This window comes from Pelophylax lessonae, assembly GCF_965119305.1.
Source record: "Pelophylax lessonae genome assembly, chromosome: 11".
Classification (NCBI taxonomy): Eukaryota; Metazoa; Chordata; class Amphibia; order Anura; family Ranidae; genus Pelophylax; species Pelophylax lessonae.
The window spans coordinates 34224884-34240257 of NC_138778.1; the positions used below are offsets into that span (position 1 = coordinate 34224884).

The following is a 15374-nucleotide window of genomic DNA, read 5'->3' on the forward strand; positions in this document are numbered from 1 at the left end:
GATTGAGGTTTGTGTCCCCCATTGAAGGATTCTCTCCCCTTTCTTTCTAACCCTTCCCACCCTATACATGGTTTTGGTTGAGGTTCCACTGTCTGTTTGTATACAGAATTCTGCAGACTCTTTACTCAGGTGCCTTGCTACCCAGAAACTAGTGGAATGGCTTCGTCCACGCTGCAAGCCCTATGTATATTCACCTCTAGTCAGGAAGACTTTAAAAAAATATATATGTATCGCCCTCCTAGGTAGGTGCTAGGTAAAAGCATCTATTGCTCCTTCTGCTTATCAGGGGAGCCTGATCTGTTAGGTTGCCTGTTGCGTGTTTCCAGGTGTGATTCACTGGGTCTGAGGGAGTGTCCCCACTGTATCCAATGAGGGAGCTTGTTGGACAGTGGAGGAAACCCAGCCAGTGACACATTGGCTTTTGTGGGAGTCTCAGTGGGTGGGCACTCTCGCAATCTCGCATCCATCAGTGCATCCTGGGATTGCTCATAAAAGCTGAGGGGACATGTGACAGGGTGTCTTTGGCAAAAGCAGAGTCCCAGGAGGAGGCTGATGGCTGTCTCTCCTCCTGTTGAGTATGAGGAAGGTGGTTTCAGGCAGTCTGTCTAGTGAACCAGGTGTGGAGTTGAGCTGCAGAGGATCCAGTGAAGCTGACGGTGGAGCTGCTGGCAGATTCTCTCGGAAAAACAGTGTCCGTGAGTACCAGGAGATTTGCCAAAGGGTCTTCCCAGGAAGGGGGACCACTCCAATGGAGTCAGGGGATCAGGGAGCCAGCTCACACAGAGAGTTACAGTAAAGGGGGTGCCGTGTAGAGAACCCTGAAGAATAGGGACAAAGGGGGTATCAGGAAGGGCCCTGAAGAGTGTTCTACAGTACAGTACAGCTTATCTAAATACTTCTTCACTGCATAGTCAAGGTGAAGCAGCGGCCTTGTCACATTCAGTTATTCAGCAGTCCCAGCAAATTGTGCATAGTTATTCAAGTGAGAGTATCCCACTCATCCCTTCTCCTATCCAATTTCTCAAATAAAACCACAAAAAAACAAAACTCCTAGACTGTTTCCTGACTGAGCCAAGTACTTTGAAAATGCTAAATTGTGATGTTGTTGCTATGGGTAACCCAGGGGAACCCGTAACCAGCAGCTCCCATGGGAGTAGTGCTACATATAACATCACAAGTAGCGAGACAGATTAACTTTTTCATTGTTTTAAAAACAGAAAAGGGTTTCTAGAGGGTTGTAGAGGCATTAGGGCAATATTAAACCCTAAACCAAAAAGCACTACCAGAAAACTCCTAGAGGAAGATCCCATTCTTCCAAAATAGGAGGCTTCATCTCTAGTTACTACAACAATGCATACGTACTAGAAGAAATTTTCTATCTGCAATAACAATGGGGCTACAATAGCATGATAAATTTACTATTTGGGAGTTTTCAGTTATAAATCTTCATCAATTATTGTCTCACATATTCCCAAGTACCTTCCAGATGACTTCAGATTTGTCCAAAAATAAATTGGAACTAATCCTACCATAGCTTATGGGGAGTTTTATATTGAAATCAATCTATTTCCCAGAGAAGCAGTAAAAGAAAACAAGTAGTACCTTACCTATCACTTACACACCAGGAAGGTATGTTTTTACTCATGGTAGTACCAGCTGGCTCATGTTTTTGTATATTTTGGTAAAAACAATAACTTTATCTCTGAAAGGAAACGTATTTCTGTAAAGCAATGCCCACTCTCTGCTAGGTGCAAGCATAAAAAAAGATTTGTTTCTAGTAGGGATCGACAAATTATCGGCAAGGCTGATATATCGAGGGCCGATATTGACTTTTGCCGATATATCTGAATTGGCCCCGGAACTGCCCGATATTGCCGATATTCCAAATATTGCTCATGTCACATAGCATAATTCCGTTTACAAATGTTATTGAATATGCCACTCACATATGTACAAATGAAAGATTTAAGCAATGAAGTGATGTTATGACATCACTTCCGTGTACTGGCGCCAGATTAAAAAAAATGACAGCATTCAAAACAGCAAAACTTGGCATTTTGAATGGTTTTAAGTGCAGAGGAGGTGTTCGGGGTCTTTTAGACCCCCAGATCCCTCCACAAGAGTACCTGTCAAGTAAAAATAAATAAATACATTGTTTTAAATGTATGAAAATATCAGCCAATACCGGCCGATACCGATATGCAATGGCCAAAATATCGGTATCCGTATCGGCAACGAAAAACCGATATCAGTCGATCACTAGTTTCTTCACAGCCTGCATAAATTCAGGAAAAAATACTAAATATTACTAATCAATATTTTTCCTTCCTCTCTATGCCCACCTCCTTTGTTACATCATGCAGAATGACATCTTAATTTACAAAAAAATCTCCAATAGCATCATGAGAGGAAAATTGTATTTTTGATCAAAGTACTTTAACTATAAAAATAAATATTTTAAACTTTACTTTAATAAAATATTAAAACTTTTTTATTTTTTTTATTGTTACCATCGCTTGTTTCTTGGGGAGTTGAGTCGAAAATCTGCCATCCATTATAGAAGCTACCAAGATCAGGTCGAATGCACCAAAATTCATTCCAGCAATGAAAATTCCTATATTCAGGAAAAAAAACAAAATGAGTTACTTTGTCTTTGAATAAAGCAAAATATTACTTACGTCAGATAATATAAATCTGATATGACCTGGTGCAAACTGAAAATATTAATGAAATTACCAGTAAATGGATATACAGAAAATATAACTGTAGAACTATAGTGTATGCACCCTATAGACATATTTTTATATTTTTGGAAAGAGTAGGAAAAAAATAAAAACCTCTGCCAGGTTTTTATTGCTGTCCATGTATTAGCTGGATAGATTCACCCTCTATTTTTGTCATAGGGCCCATTGTTCCTGATAAAAAAAGATGAAAATCCCAAATGTTACAGTTGTCAGCAGAACAAGGATGAGGGTAATTAAATAATTAATGCTGACTTTTTAATACATTTGACTTTACTGTGCTGGTTTTGTAATAGAATGACAGGTCCCCATTCCAATATTTTGAGTCATGCAGGTTTTTAGAATGTTTTTTTGATATTTTCATGATAATTTGTTATGGGTAACAACTGACCCATGAGTTGGAGCCCGTCCACAGAACAAATGAGCTGGTGGTAAATGTTTTGAGGTAACATGGGCAGTTGAGTGTTGGGTGTGAAGGATTCATGTGGAAGAGGATATTGCATCTGTAAGTAAACAGTCACGGTGTTATGCCCCCAGACAACTGTTTTTGGGTTTTTGGCTATCAAGTTAAATAGAATTCGCCCTGTGAGGATTGGGAGAGTGATAGGGGGTGCATCCAATGTCTGGTAGGTGGACATTGGCAAAGGGATATGCGAGCTAAGCTACCCCTTTGGAGATTGTACGTGATCATCCTCCCTATGTTACAAAGAGTGGAAACTGTATAAGTAGTGCAGCAGCCCCCCTTTCTGACAGAAGGGGAGGGTATAAGGCAGTGATGGCGAACCTTGGCACCCCAGATATTTTAGAACTACATTTCCCATGATGCTCAACTACACTGCAGAGTGCATAAGCATCATGGAAAATGTAGTTCCAAAACATCTGGGGTGCCAAGGTTCGCCATCACTGGTATAAGGCACCATATTACTGTATAGGAGGGGGATATTGAATAGAAAATAAAACCCTTCTCCTGGTTATCACAACGAAGATCAAGGGAACAAGGGCTTGCAATTTATGTCAAACTTTTCCTGAATAAGCTTGGATAAAAAGCCTGGTGGTGACTCAACCTCCTTAGTATCATTAGAAAACATATATACATATAAACAAAGGGTATATTAGTCGCTATGGAGCAATACTCCACTTGATCCATACACACTACAAATAACTTTATTTTATATAATCAAAATTACACACAATAAATTGTTAAAACCATTAAATTCATCAAAATACGCCCTCCTCTCTTGTTTAAAACATACTATAAATATTCTATCATTCCTATATATTCAGAATAACCTCTGCACAGGGACTGGAAAGCTCTAAATGTCCACACACTGTAAACATCCTTTCACATAAGATTATAGAGAACTATCCATCAATAGAGCATCTGCTCTGCATAATGGGCTCCACATTTTGCCAAAATATAGAGCAGTTTGTTCTTGGTGATTCAAAATTCTTTACTTAAGCTCATGTCATTTGTTCAGGAATTCAACATTCATTCCCATGGTCCTTAACAGGACAACAGGATTGTCTTTATGCTGGTGGTGCCCTATGGTGTACCACTGGGCACTATGGCCTAGAGAAGGAGGATGAGTATACTGTTGGAATAGACACACTGCCACAGTGGATCAAGTTCTTACAGATCACCACCGTCTAGTTGTTGAAAGGCAGCCACTTAACTGACCTCCTTCACACTCCAGCTATAGGTGCTATTCCACTCCACATGGCAAAGAAGACTTTGGTATAGGAAGACTCCAATCCAATCAAAAAAATCTACAATGAATCATTCGCTGTCAAGCATATATGCATTTATACAGTAATAGAGTTCCAAACTTCTGAACACCTTTGATTGTGCACCACCTCACTTGCCACTTCTAAAGGAAAATCCCCATTACGGCCATCAATCCAACTGACTTTTACATACAGCAGGTCATAAAGGAAAAAAACAAACAATTGGGGTTATTGATGCCCTACGGGCGGGACGTGGTTAAAATGGCAGGTTGTAGGTGCTGGATCAAAATCGAGAACGGATCAAGGTGCTAACTTTTTTGATGGCAATCTTATTTTCTGGCTTGGGGCCACACATACAGTATATCTAGTAGCTTTGATAGAAGCCACAACCCAACCTTCAGTTACTGACACCAATTTCCATTGGTGGGATAGGTGATCTCCCTTTTAAGTGGGTTGCAGCTTTGACTCTTCCCACATCTACATCCACAACTTTCAATGCAGTTACTTTGGTCCTGTTTATCAGTTAACGGCGACACTTCTTTTTTTATACATTTTATTTGGAATTTTTCAAAATACATTAACAAAATAAACCAGAACAATAACATGGATATATTTGATTCTGGGGAAGGCCCAGAGAGCCGTTCAATTACATTACATGGAATTAAACATGAGATGAAGCCAACACTCCTGGAATCTAGGGGGGGGGGGGGGAAGGAACGGCGACACTTCTTATGTAGTTACTGTATATCGCAGGCAACCCAAAGCACGCACCAACAATGCTGGTAAGAGCTAAAGAAAATAATAAATGATAAGGTGGGATGGGGATGGAGAATTTAAAAATGTTTAAAACTATTTCTTTTTACTTTTTATTAGTGACAATAAACAATATCCTAATTCCCCCAAAATAATCCATACACATCCACTACTTAATGGCTCTGTAATCAATTTTAATGAAATCGTTTTTTACTGTGTTTTTCCCCTTGCTTGTAACATCCTCCATGAGCTCCCAAACCTAACCCCCCCCCCCCTTACTTCCATTTGTTTGGAATGAGCAGTGGGTATTAGTTGTGGTCATGTGCACTGCTCTATGCACACTACAAATCCTATAGTTCACGGACCAGCTTGGAAGCGAGCAAGAGCGGCTGGTCAAGTTCCTACATACAAAATCCTGCATCCACCGCGAATGAACAGGAAGTCAGATTACAGCAGCAAAAACAAGGAATTTTGAATTAATTTAGGAGACTGAGAGCAATAGAAGGTGATTTTTTTTAGTTAAAATGCATAATTAAATATATACTGTACAGTAAAACCTTGGATTGCGAGCATAATTCGTTCCGGAACCATGCTTGTAATCCAAAGCACTCTTATATCAAAGCAAATTTCCCCATAAGAAATAATGGAAACTCAGATGATTCGTTCCACAGCCATTTATTCAGAAGTCCTTCAGTTTATAGTCCATATAAAAAGATTATAGCATTGCGATAGGTTGCATAAAATGTCCATCCACAAATAGCCGCTTCCATAAGGGGATTAGAAGCAAAATCCAGCAGGAGCTTCAGAGTATAAAAGAGAAGAGAGGTGCCTCTAAGTGTAGCAATATGGTTCCATTTAATGAAGGTACAACATCTAGCAACTCACATGGTTGATGAATAAAATAGGCACATCTAGGTATGCAGGCATCCAGGATAAAGCTGTCCACATAGACTATCTTCTACACCGCCAGCTGCCAGTCTGTAATCCTGACTGGGAAGACCACCCTGCAGTAAAGCGATCTGAAAGCGAGGGGCAGCATGGAAGGGATGACGTAGATGGCGGTGAGGGAGACGTCTATGTGGACAGCTTTACCCCGGGTGCCTGCATCCTTAGATGTGCCTGTTCCAATTATCAACCATGTGAGTTGCTAATTGTACCTTCATTAAATTTAACCATATTGCTACACTTAGAGGCGCCTCTCTTCTCTTTTATACTTAGCTGTGACTTGAGGCTACTTGTATATCAAGACATTGCTTGTATATCAAGTCAAAATTTATTTGAAAATTTTGCTTGTCTTGCAAAGCGCTCTTAAACCAAGTTACTCTCAAACCAAGGTTTTACTGTATATGTATATATATATATATATATATATAATTTTTTTTTTACCAGAATTTAGTGTCACTTTAACCACTTCCATACTGGGCCAATTCTGGCATTCCTCTCCTACATGTAAAATTCATTATTGGCTTGAAAATTACTCAGAACCCCCAAACATTATATATATATTTAACATTTTTCACAGGTTACCAGTTTAACCACTTGCTACCGCCCTCCCGCCGTCAAATGACAGCCTACAGTGCACAGCCGGTCACATGTAAACGAGGAAGTGCCTTATTCGGCTCTCCTCGCCTCACACTGTCAGTGCGTGAGGCGAGGAGAGCCGATCAGCGGCTCCTCCTCATAGGGGAGACAAGTACAAGTAATCAGGGCACTGATCATCAGTGCCCTGATTACACAAAATGTAAATAAAGTGCCAATTACTGCCTAACATCAGTGCCCACAGTGCCCGCCATCAGTGCCCACAATCAGTGCCCATAGTACTGCCAGTCAGTGCCATCAGTGCCACCCGTCAGTGCCTATCAGTGCCACCTCTCAATATCCATCAGTGTCGCCTGTCAGTGCCCATCAGCTCCACCTTTCAGTGCGACCTCTCAGTGCCCATCAGTGCCACCTATCAGTGCCCATCAGTGCGGCATATTAGTACCTCCTCATCAGTGCCACCTCAGTGCCCATAAGTGCCACCTCATCAGTGCCCATCAGTGCAGCCTATCAGTGCCCATCAGTGCCGCCTCATCAGCGCACATCAGTGAAGGAGAAAAATGTATTTATTTTCAAAATTTACTCACAGAAAATAAGAAAAACTTTTTTTTTTTCAAAATTTTCTGTCTTTTTTCTTTTTTTTTTGTAAGAAATAAAAAACCCAGAGCTGACTAAATACCACCAAAAGAAAGCTCTATTTGTGTGAAAAAAATGATAAAAATTTCATATGGTTACAGTGTTGCATGACCGCGCAATTGTCATTCAAAGTGTGACAGTGCTGAAAACTGAAAATTGGCCTGGATAGGAAGCGGGTGAAAGTTCACTGTAGTCAAGTGGTTAAAGTTACAGAGAAGGTCTTGCGCTAGAATTATTGCTCTCATGTGTGGTTTGAGCTCCGTTTATATATGCGGGTGCAATCTACATATGCGTTCGATTTTGTGTGTGAGCACTAGGAGGTGGGGGCACTTTAATTTCTTTTTATTTATTGTTTAGTTTACTTTCATATTTTTTTTTTTTTTACACTTTCCTTTTAACATTTTTGATCACTTTTATTCCTATTACAAGGAATGTAAACATCCCTTGTAATAGGAATAGGGCATGATAGGTCCTCTTTACAGAGAGAACTGGGGTCTATAAGTCGCCACATCTCTCCTCTAGGCTGGAAAGATTGAGATTAAAAAAGGCTTCCCAGCAAAAAAAAACAAAAAAAACGTCAGGGTTCACACTCTCTGGCTCGGAATGGCATGGGCGAATTGAGAGAAGCATTGGAGAGTGGTGGTGGTGGTTGGGGGGGGGGGCATCTGCCCCCCACCTCTGAAATGCAATTAAGGGGCTAAACAGCCACTATGAGGGCTTTTACTTTGCAGAAAACCATATAGTTATCTCCACTCAAAGTTCAGGACATCATGTGATGGGTGGGAAGTAGGTAAAATGGCAGGTTGTAGGTGCTGGATCAAAATCGAAACTTTTTTGATGGCAATCTTATTTTCTGTTCTATAAAATTAAATATTAATTTAAAGGAAAATAAAACAAAATTGCCAACATATTTAAACACTAGATGTCCCTATACATCATTGTGTAGAAAGTGTACAATCCTGCTCTACAGCATCCGATTCCATGGGGTGAATAAGGGTAAATGATGTCATTGTTTTTCTCAAAATGCTTAGCAGAGGTGTGACTGTTTATTGAAAATTACAAGTTGCAATCAGACGGATCATTACACAGTAGTCTAATACTTACCAAACACTGTCATCACTTAACGTTACTGGTTCTCCGGTTACATCAAAGAATTTCTCAATTAGCAAGTCGCCATTTGCGTCATGTGCGGAATTGTAGTTACTAACCACCCGGCAGGGTAAACCCAGGGCTCTACTGACTAAAGAGGGGAAAAATAGAGAATCAGATTAAAAGGAAATACACTTATTAATAATTTTATAGTCTTAAAGTGATATGAAACACTCACTGTTTAAACCCTTCATGCCTAAGCCTTTTTTCGACACTTGTTGCTTACAAGTTAAAATCAGTATTTTTTGCTAGAAAATTACTTAGAACCCCCCAAACATATTATATATATATATATATATATATATATAGATATATATATATCTATATATATATCTATATATATATATATATATATATATATATATTAATATGTATGTAATGTAATATGTAATATGTATATATACAGTATATACATATTTTTTTATATATTTTATATATATTATATTATATATATATAATATATATTTTTTTATATTTATATATATATATATATATATATATATATATATATATATATATATATTTTTTTTTTAGTGTAGACCCTAGAGAATAAAATCATTGCAATATTTTATGTCATACTGTTTTTGCGCAGCGGCCTTTCAAATGCAATTTTTTTTTTTTTAAAAAAGATATACACGTTCAATATTTAAAAAAAAAAAAGTTAGCCCAATTTTTTTGTATAAAGGGAAAGTCGATGTTATGCCGTGTAATTGGATACCTAACATGTCATGCTTTACCATTGTGCAAACGTGTGGAATGGCCACAAACATACAAATGGTACTTCAAAATCTCCATAGGCGACGCTTTCAAAATTTTTAACGGTTGCCTGATTAGAGTTACAGAGGAGGTCTAGTGCTAGAATTATTGCTCTTGCTCTAACAATCATGATGATACCTCACATGTGTGGTTTGAACACTGTTTAGATTTGCGGGTGCGACTTACATATGCGTTCGCTTCTGCGCGCGAGCACGGAGGAGTGGGGTGCTTTACATTTTTTTTTTCCTTTTTAATATATTGTATTTTTTTTTTTATGTTTACACTGTACCTTTAATTTTTTTTCTTAGCCACATCAGTTGTTTTTACAAGAAAGCTGACCGTCTGTTCTAAAAAAACGGTACCAGGGTGATGCTTGCAGTTGCAGACATCATCCCAGTACAACCACTAGAAGCCGAATGACGCATATTTGTATTACCTCGGTGTTTACATAATCTCTCCTCTGTATATGAATGATGGCACTGTATTTATTTTAATATATAAAAAAAAAAGAAATCTAAGTTCCTTTTTTAATGATCAATATATAGCTGTCATGTGACATCTGCAGGGAAACATTGGTGGGAGGAGCTTTTAGTTCTCTGCTGCTAGTCACATGTTAAAAAAAAAAAAAAGCCTTCGAAATACAAAGGAAAAATACATATCAAATGTTTTAAATCTTCACACAAATATGTATTTGATCTCAAATCTTTTTATTTTTTGTGTGCAAAAAAATGGTGTTGGGCTATCCAGGTGGAGCTTCCACCAATCACAGCCTGTTTTACCCCCCTCCAGCCTGTGTTTATTGTTTGTATGTGCTTAGAATTATAGGGAGGCGAAGCCTCCATCAATTAACATATAATATCCTTCCTCCATTGCGTTTTGCTGTTTAGTATGCATGGAGAAGGAGGGAGTGGGCTTTCATTTATCTAGAGCAGGGTATCTCAACTAGGGTTCCTCCTGAGGTTGCTAGGGGTTCCTTGAGCGATGGGCAATTTCTGCCTCTCAGATAAGTTTCCAATGACACCATTGTTCCTTTTAGCTATCTGTAGGGGGGTAATTCTTCCCAATGATGACAAGAGTAAGGAGCATTCTTCCCACTGACTGTCACACTAATGTGTCATGAGTTGTAGATTTTTAGTTTTTAGCAGGGGTTTCCCGAGACCAGAGATGTATAGAACTACTTCACTACTGTACTTAAGTACTAAAAGGCGGTATCTGTACTTTACTAGAGTATAGTTTTTTTTTTCCTACTTCCACTTTTACTTAAGTACATATTTTCAATGAGTTTAATACTTTTACTCAGATATTTTTTTTATGTGCTGCATTCGTTACTCGTTGCTGCATTCGTTACTCGTTACTGTGACAGGGCTGTGCTGAGGGTGGATACAGGGCGCAGAGCAGTGAATATTCGCTATTGTCACACGGATCCTCCTTCTGATCCTCCTCCTGGCCAATCAGGAAGCGGGTCCGAGACCCGTTTCCTGATTGGCCTAAAGGAGAACAATTGCCATTGGCCAAGGAGGAGGAGGAGGGAGACGCGGAGGATTGAGGAGAAGCTGCTGCCGCCGCCACATCGGGTGAGTATGTGCTGGTCTCTCAGCATGCTGTGGGCACTCTGCATTGAAAGGGGGCATGCTGTGGGCACTCTGCATTGATTGGGGGTATGCTGTGGGCACTCTGCATTGAAAGGGGGCACGCTGTGGGCACTCTGCATTGATTGGGGGCACGCTGTGGGCACTCTGCATTGATTGGGGGCACACTGTGGGCACTCTGCATTGAAAGGGGGCACGCTGTGGGCACTCTGCATTGAAAGGGGGGACGCTGTGGGCACTCTGCATTGAAAGGGGGCACACTGTGGGCACTCTGCATTGAAAACTACATAACACAATACTTGTACTTTTACTTTCAGTACTTGAGTAGTAAATTTTAAAATAAACTACTTGCAATACTTAAGTACAAAAAATGTTGAATACTTTAGTACTTCTACTTAAGTGTGGTGCTTAACCACTTGCCGACCGCCGCAAGTAAATATACTGAGGCGGTCAGCCCCTCACAGGCAAAGTGACGTTTATATACGTCACTAGCCTGTGAGGCTCTGGGGAGCGAGCGCGCGCCACCGGAGGCGCGGTCATGCACCCCCCCGCGCATGTGTCACTCGGCGATCGTCGGTGCAGAGGGAGAAAGGCAGGTGGCTGATGTAAACAAGCCGCCTGTCATTCTCCCCTGTGTAGAAACAGTGATCGTACAGTTCTACTATGTAGGACCGTTGATCACTGTTTCTACAGCTCAAGCCACAGCCAATCGCAGTTAGAAGCACGCCCCTAGGGACACACAAAGCCCCTCCCTCTCAAATAAAGTTAACCCCTTCACTGCCAGTGTAATTTTACAGTAACAGTGCATATGTATAGCACTGATTACTGTAGAAATGTCACTGGTAACCCCAAAAGTGTCAAAAATGTCAGTCAAGGGTCCGATCTGTCCATCGCAATGTCGCAGTACCGAAAAAAAAATCGCAGATCGCCGCCATTACGCGTTAAAAAAATGACAAAAATCTTTCCCTTTGTTAGTAAACGCGATAAATTTTGCGCAAACCAATCAAAATACGCTTTTTGCGATTTTTTTTTACCAAACGTATGTAGCATAAAACAAATTGGCCGAAAATGTTAAAAAATTTTGATTTTTACATTTTTGGGGGGGGGGGGGGGGAATTTCATATAAAAAAAATGTGAAAAATATTGTTATTTTTGCAAAATTGTCGCTCTCTTTTTGTTTATAGCGCATGATCAAAAAATCGCACAGGTGATCAAATACCACCAAAAGAAAGCTCTGTTTGTGGGAAAAAAAGGACGTCAAATTAGTTTACAGGTACAGCGTCGCACGACCGCGCAATTGTCCGTTAAAGTCACACAGTCCCGAATCGCAAAATACCCCCTGGGTCAGGAAGGGGGTAAAATCTTCCGGGGCTTAAGTGGTTAAAGAGCACTTCAACTTCTACTCAAGTCACTTTTTTGATAGAGCACTTGTACTTTTACTCAAGTCTTGGTCTCTAGTACTTTATACATCTCTGCCCGAGACCAGAAATTTATTTCAAGGGTTCCACTGTGTTAAAAAGGTTGAGAAAGGCCGATCTAGAGTGTTTCTGCCCACATGTGTTGCTCTATAGTCATATGGGCTGCACAGATCTAAAAAAGGAGGTGATAACTGATGAACAGCTTAGAAGGGAACTGAAACTGGAGCATGCTCAGTAGATGTGGCAATGGCTAGGTCTACACCAGGGATCCTCAAACTACAGCCCTCCAGCTGTTGTGGAACTACAAGTCCCATGAGGCATTGTAAAACTCTGACATTCACAGACATGACTAGGCATAATGGGAATTGTAGTTCCTGAACAACTGGAGGGCCATAGTTTGAAGACCCTTGGTCTACACAATCTCAGGCTGCAGCGGGGACACAGACAAGGAGGGAGGGACAGTGAACAGACAGTACTGAAAGTTTTTAATGATGTGGATTTAATGATGCTTTAAAGCCATACCTGTGCCCACAGTTCAACGGTTAATTGCTTGTTTGTTTTAAAAAAAAAAAAATAATGATACATCTGTAAAAATCATATTGTATTAGAATAGAAATTTACCTGTACACAGAACACCAGCAAATACCCAGCACTGTCCATATTTTACCGGCTGTCTGCGTTCATACCAGCTCTTCAGAATGCTTGTGCTTCCGTTCCAGGCGCTGGGGTTTGTACCATCAGAATATTCCCCGCTCCAGTTACCCATCACCACGCCATTATCGTCTTTACTGTTTATCTGGCAGAAATAAATTGTACACAAGATTTGTACTGACATTTTCAGAATTACCACGAGCCTATCGTTAATTTTCTCATCTCAACTTGGCATGTCAGCATTAACAAATTACGTTATTTTAACCACTTCTGGACCGGAAGATTTTCTCCCTTAATCACCAGGCCATTTTTTGCGATTCGGCACTGTGTTATTTTAACGGGCAGTTGCGCGGCCATGCGCTGCTGTACCCTAATAAAATTGTCCCTTTTCCCCCACAAATACCATTTTGGTGGTATTTGATCACCTGTGCCATTTTTATTTTTTGCATTATAAACAAAAAAAGAGCGACACTTTTGAAAAAAAAAAAAATATATATATTTTTCACTTTCTGCTATATAACATTCCCCAAAAAAAATGTAAAACTCTATTTTTTTCAACATTTCCTAACATCAAAAAATTCCTAATAAGCGTATTTTGATTGGTTTGACATTTTGGGACACAGTGGCTGTGTGTCTCAGTAGAAATAAATGCGATGCCGGCACAGGGATATATGCAACACTTTATGCATCCTAAAGCCAGTAAATGACAGCCCTGCATGTTAGATGCATGTCTGCAGCACTCCCTGCGTAAATGAGGCCAAAAGATTATTTTCACTCTCATCATCATTATAATCCCACAATATAGGTGCTGTGGCTCAATGCACCTCTACTGTGTGATTATCATGAAGATAATGATGATAAACACATTTGGCTGCTGTATAATTCCTCATCGTGAGCAACAGCCAGGGCATGGCATCAGTGATGGCAAACCTTGGCACCCCAGATGTTTTGGAACTACATTTTTCATGATGCTCAAACACACTGCAGAGTGCATGAGCATCATGGGAAATGTAGTTCCAAAACATCTGGGGTGCCAAGGTTCACCATCCCTGGCCTAGGTGAAGGGTGTTACTGGACCTTTTTGGAGACAAAGGAATTCATTGCAGATTTGATTCTTTCTACTTTCCTCACTGTACCAGCCTGCTGTGGGGGCCTGTCACTCTCAGTGTCCACGCACACACGCGCCGCTGTGTCACCGCCGCCGCTTATTCCCCCTCAGCCTGAGCCCGCCCTCTCCTCAGCACCCATTGGCTGAAGGAGTCAGGCAGTAATGGGTCAGGGCCGAAACCTTCATTTCATTGTCGCAAAATGCGGTTCCTGGTGGTAATAATCCACCTGAGCATGGATTAAAAAAAAAGAAAAGTCTCTCCATGATACAGCATCCTGGGGCCCTCTAAATGAACTGATTGGGCTCCATCTGGGAGCCAAAGGAGCCAGGGGAAGCAGAAATAAAGTCCCTGCAGCTGCATTTAGATAATGCCTCTCGAAACTTAAATTGGGTGAGGTAGGAGAGGGAGGGAGGGAGAGGGATTTCACTCAAGTAATAATATTTATCTTGGAAGGGGGCAGCTGGTGGAGAGCAACATCTGCTAAACTTTTCAAATCCTACTTTGTTTTAGTGCCGGTGTTCCGTGAAAAAAACCATACCCGTGAGAAAACCATACCCTCGTCACTTCTGGTTCCGCTACGGAGGGTATGGATTTCTCACGGTAGTTACACTTGTGGCGCTTACATTAAAACAGCTTATCTGCAACATAAATCATCTCCGCTCTTCGCCCTGTCACTGCCCTCATCTCCGGTAATAAATATAAAAGCGGATCACGGAGCCGCGATCGCCGTCACATTTACATCTCATACTCCCGCCGCCGCTTTTATATTTATTACCGGAGATGAGGGAAGATACAGCGATAGCAGAGGAGATGATTAATGTTGCAGCCGAAGGGTTTTAATGTACCCGCCGCAAGTATTACATTAGACACAGTGCCGTGAGAATTTCATGCCCACCGAGCATGCGCACTTGTCAAATTCTTTCATGTTCATTTACGTATCCGGCGCTCTGAGCATGCGCACTGCTGCGCTGCTCAGCTGTTTCAGACCGGAAGTGACGACGGTATGGTTTCTCCACGGGGTATGGTTTTTTTTAACGTTACACCGGTTCACACCTATGCGATGCAGGGACCCTGCAAATCCGCTGCGGGATCCCACATCACACTTGACTCACACTGCCATATGCGAATCGCTGGGGGTGTCAATACAAAGTTAACGACACCCCCAGATCAGTTTGCATATCACAGTGCGAACTGCCAGTTAGAATCACATAGGTGTGAACACCCATGCGATCCGATTCTGGTACAGATAAAAAAAGGTGCTGTGCAACTTTGGTCCGAACGCGAATTCAGCCATACAATTCACAATGC

The 15374-nt window shown here is 40.8% G+C and overlaps 1 protein-coding gene across 2 annotated transcripts in view; it reads right to left on the reverse strand.

Moving 5' to 3' along the window:
• LOC309567151 (protein-glutamine gamma-glutamyltransferase E-like) overlaps positions 1 to 15374 on the reverse strand; it is an 85011-nt gene that overhangs the window by 23554 nt on the left and 46083 nt on the right. For both annotated transcript variants that reach the window (XM_082272498.1, XM_082272497.1), the window contains exons 6-8: positions 12928 to 13102; positions 8499 to 8634; positions 2511 to 2614 (exon numbers count right to left, since the gene is read on the reverse strand). In XM_082272498.1, coding sequence (XP_082128624.1) covers positions 2511 to 2614; positions 8499 to 8634; positions 12928 to 13102 — 415 coding nt within the window. The remainder of the gene's footprint in view (positions 1 to 2510; positions 2615 to 8498; positions 8635 to 12927; positions 13103 to 15374) is intronic.